Here is a 3861-nt window from a genome sequence, read left to right on the forward strand (position 1 = left end):
TTAAAACACAATCAAATCATACATTTTTCTTCAACTATTATATATCAAAAACAAAAATATTAAAGGTTAAAGTTGAAAAATAAAGACTTCAAAAGTCAAAAATAGACAATAAATATAAGACTGATGTAATATATATATATATATATATATATATATATATATATATATATATATATATATATATATATATATATATATATATATATATTACAAGTCATTTTAAATGAGTCACAAACCAAAATAGGGACCATCTATATACCAAAAAAATTAAGGATGAAACTTACAAATCTAATAAACTATAGGGACCACATACGTAATTAGGTCTAAAGTAATCATATGAATAATAATTAAAAAATTGAGGAATGGGACAGCCCGTAAAACTAGATTTGAAAAAAAAATGTGAAGATCTTTCTAGTTTTATCTTAAAAGACGGGGGAACATATGACAAAAGAGCCTCAAGTCTTCTGTCCTTTTCCCTTTCACCATAACCAATGAATACAAGCAGACATGAATCATATGATGTATCTGTTTATCTACCAATCTTCTAAATTACAATAGTTGACTAACTTCACACGATATCTCCACGATATCTCCAGTGTGTACAGTATAAGATCGTCTTTCATAATACTCCAAGTCTCCAATTGTGTGGTGATTCTGATTTTTGTTATTAATGCTGTAAGAAGACTGAGAGATGAACCCTACAAGCAACAACGTGGGTTCAATCTATGAGTTGCAATCACAACACCAGATTAACATTCGTGGCGTTTCTCATAATCATCCACCACCACCACTTCCATTGAATCTACCTCGTTCAGATCTACTTGTTGGTAAGTTCTTCAATCGTACACCAAATTCCTACCAGATCTGTTTCTATAATACCCTCAATCGAGTTTGTACTATATTCATTGTTATGATGTGCTTCAAAGCCTAAGCTTCGAATTAAATACTCATACAGGATATACGTACGAAACTACGAATTGCTAATTTGTGATTAGTAACTTGATTTTGGAATTACTTTGAAGGAAGAAGAGAAGATTACAACGATATTTGTGTTCCTACTTATAAAGCGACAATAACTGGAAATTGGAAAGCTGCCAAAATCATCCTTGATAAACGAAGAGAGCTTGTAAGGTTTAGCATCACTGAAAGTTACGATACTGTTCTTCACATTGCTGTAATGGGGAAATCATACTGGTTTGTGGAATATCTGGTGAGTTTAATGGAAAAAGAAGACTTAGAACTTCAAAATCAAAAAGGTCAAACTGCTCTCTGTTTAGCTGCCATAGCTGGAAATGTCAAAATAGCTACGATTTTGGTGAATAAGAACAGGGCCCTGTTGGATATTCCTGATAGTAGAGGAATGATGCCACTTTACATGGCTGCTTTATTTGGAAAACATGATATGGTGAGGTTTCTTTATCATAATTCCCGGAATATGAGTGGTGATTTTTGGACACATCATAATAGAGGTTGTGTTCTTGTGAAATGTGTTGAAGCTAATCTATTTGGTAAGTATCTTGATATATCTTTGTTAGTTGATTTTGTCATAAATAATTTTCTCATTAAGTGAATGTCAAATACTTTGTGTAGATGTTGCATTACAAATTGTGACAGATCGACCGGAACTTGCTATAAATGGAAGTGTACTTGGATTATTGGCTCGAAAACCTTACGCATTTGATGCTACAAGAAGTAATACATTCAAGAGAATCATATACTCATGTAAGAATTTCATTATTATATACCAGACATCATCATAAAAATGAAAATTCCACTCACAAGTATGACATAATTCATATATTCTACTTAATTTATTAGTTTTGGAAGCATGTCATCTGAAGGTTGGAATTCCCGACATGGAAACTTACGCCCTACAATTACTACGAGTCATTTGGGCAGCGATTGTGAAACTACCCAAGGCTCAAATTGATGAAATAATAAGGGGCCCACCCGATCAACCTAAGGATGATATAAAGCAAACACGCGATGAAAAGGAAAAACAAGAAACACTTCTACTACTAAGAACCATATCAGACAACATTATAAAAATGCCTTCTAGAATCTACAACCTATTCCGATGCCCTACTGATGAAAACGCAGCCACTTCGAAAACTGTAAAGCAAAAATACTCATCGCGAGTATTATTTCTTGCTGCAGAAATGGGCAACACTGCTTTTTTAGTGGAGGTTATTCGGCAATATCCACATTTAGTACGTGAGGTAAATGATAATAACCATAGTATATTTCATGTTGCTGTGTCACATCGTCATGAAGGGATCTACAATTTATTGTATGAGATAGGCGCACTCAGGAACTTGATAATTACTCTTGAAGATAAAAATGGCAACAATATTTTGCATATAGCTGGGGAGAGTCCGAAAATTAATAGACTACAAAATATCCCAGGGGTTGGTCTTCAATTGCATCTAGAAACATTATGGTTCAAGGTATGTCTTTCTAAATGCAAGAATTAGCAACGTAATTTTTATGTTTTTCTTTATTATATCATTATACCTCCGCATTGTACTTTCAAATTATTTCTTATTAGAGTATTGTACTTTGAAGAATATATCAATGTGTAACCCAATTGCGAAAACCAGAAATAATTTTGAAGTACAATTTTGTAATAAGAAATGGAAATTACATTACGTTTAAAATGCGACATGCGACATATTTCCTATATTCGGTAGATTTTTCAAAATACAATGACTTAATAATAAATGATTTTTCAAACTACTATGGTAAGAAATGAAATCAGTCCTTGTTTGTATATAATTTCCTATTTCTTGTAAAACAAATTTTGATCTAATAATGATGTAATCTTTGTGATATTAGGAAGTAGAAGCCATACTTCCTCCACCTTTTCGGGAAAAAAAGAACACAGCGGGTCTAACACCACATGAAGTATTTGTCAAAAACCACAAAGAATTATTTTCAAAAGGTGAAGAGTGGATGAAAGAAACAGCCGCCCAATTAATGGTGGTTGCATCACTTATAGCCACCATATCATTTGCAGCTGCATTTACATTTCCAGGTGGATACGACCAAGTAACCGGGATGCCCATTTTCCTCAAAAAAAATCTTTCAAAAATCTTCATAATATTCGATGGCTTATCATTTATATCCGCCACAGCTTCAATCCTCTTGGTGTTATCTATTTTGGGATCCGATTACACTGAACATGATTTCATGATTTCGTTACCTCAACAACTTATGATGTGTTTAGCATCACTTTTCATCTCTATAGCTACCATGATCCTCACTTTTCTCATCAACTTTTTATTACTTTATCAAAATAATTCTAAATGGATACCGATTTTTATCAGTTGTTTTGCTGCGGTTACGTATATGATATTTGGTAGCCCAAAGTTTCCTCTTTTGGGTCGGTTCTTATATGGTTCTAGGTTTCTTTTTGAAAGGGAGAAGGGAATGCTTAAGAAACCCATCTTTTAGATTGTAAACGCAATTTTGTCAGTGTTAGATGTTAGAATTATTTTGTATTGTTTTTGTAATTATAGTATACATTAGGGGCTAGTGATGTAAATGTATACCCAGATATTTGTCAAAAGACATTATATATGATGATGTTTTGGCCCTCAAGTCATATGTTCACACATGTTATGAATTTTGTTGTTATGAGATGTCTTGATCTATATAAATTAAAGCGGGTGTCACGGCTAGATACATTGGATCCTCTCTGGAAGGACTTAATAAATCCGAAATCTTGGATAACTGAAGAAATGAGAGGAAGCATAAAAAAAATCTTGTTTTTTTCATGATGAAATTCGATGGAATATTTCAACCTATTTTATGCTTGAAATTGCATTGAGATTTAGATTAGCATAAAATAACATGAAATCA

At 32.6% G+C, this 3861-nt stretch overlaps 1 protein-coding gene across 2 annotated transcripts; it reads left to right on the top strand.

Moving 5' to 3' along the window:
- Window positions 1-435: 435 nt before the first annotated feature.
- On the top strand, window positions 436-3600 carry LOC145132495 (uncharacterized). 2 transcript variants are annotated; one of them, XM_079067292.1, is made up of 5 exons: window positions 436-827; window positions 1023-1508; window positions 1591-1722; window positions 1819-2447; window positions 2836-3600. In XM_079067292.1, the coding sequence occupies exons 1-5, from the start codon at window positions 692-694 to the stop codon at window positions 3451-3453; spliced, it is 2001 nt and encodes a 666-aa protein (XP_078923418.1). In that variant the 5' UTR covers window positions 436-691; the 3' UTR covers window positions 3454-3600. The 2 variants fall into 2 exon arrangements, with proteins under 2 accessions (XP_078923418.1, XP_078923419.1); XM_079067293.1 differs by having other exon boundaries at window positions 455-827; window positions 956-1508.
- Window positions 3601-3861: the final 261 nt, after the last annotated feature.

This window comes from Lactuca virosa, chromosome 8 (genome assembly GCF_052849685.1).
Source record: "Lactuca virosa cultivar CGN04683 chromosome 8, Lactuca_virosa_CGN04683_v6, whole genome shotgun sequence".
Taxonomy (NCBI): Eukaryota; Viridiplantae; Streptophyta; class Magnoliopsida; order Asterales; family Asteraceae; genus Lactuca; species Lactuca virosa.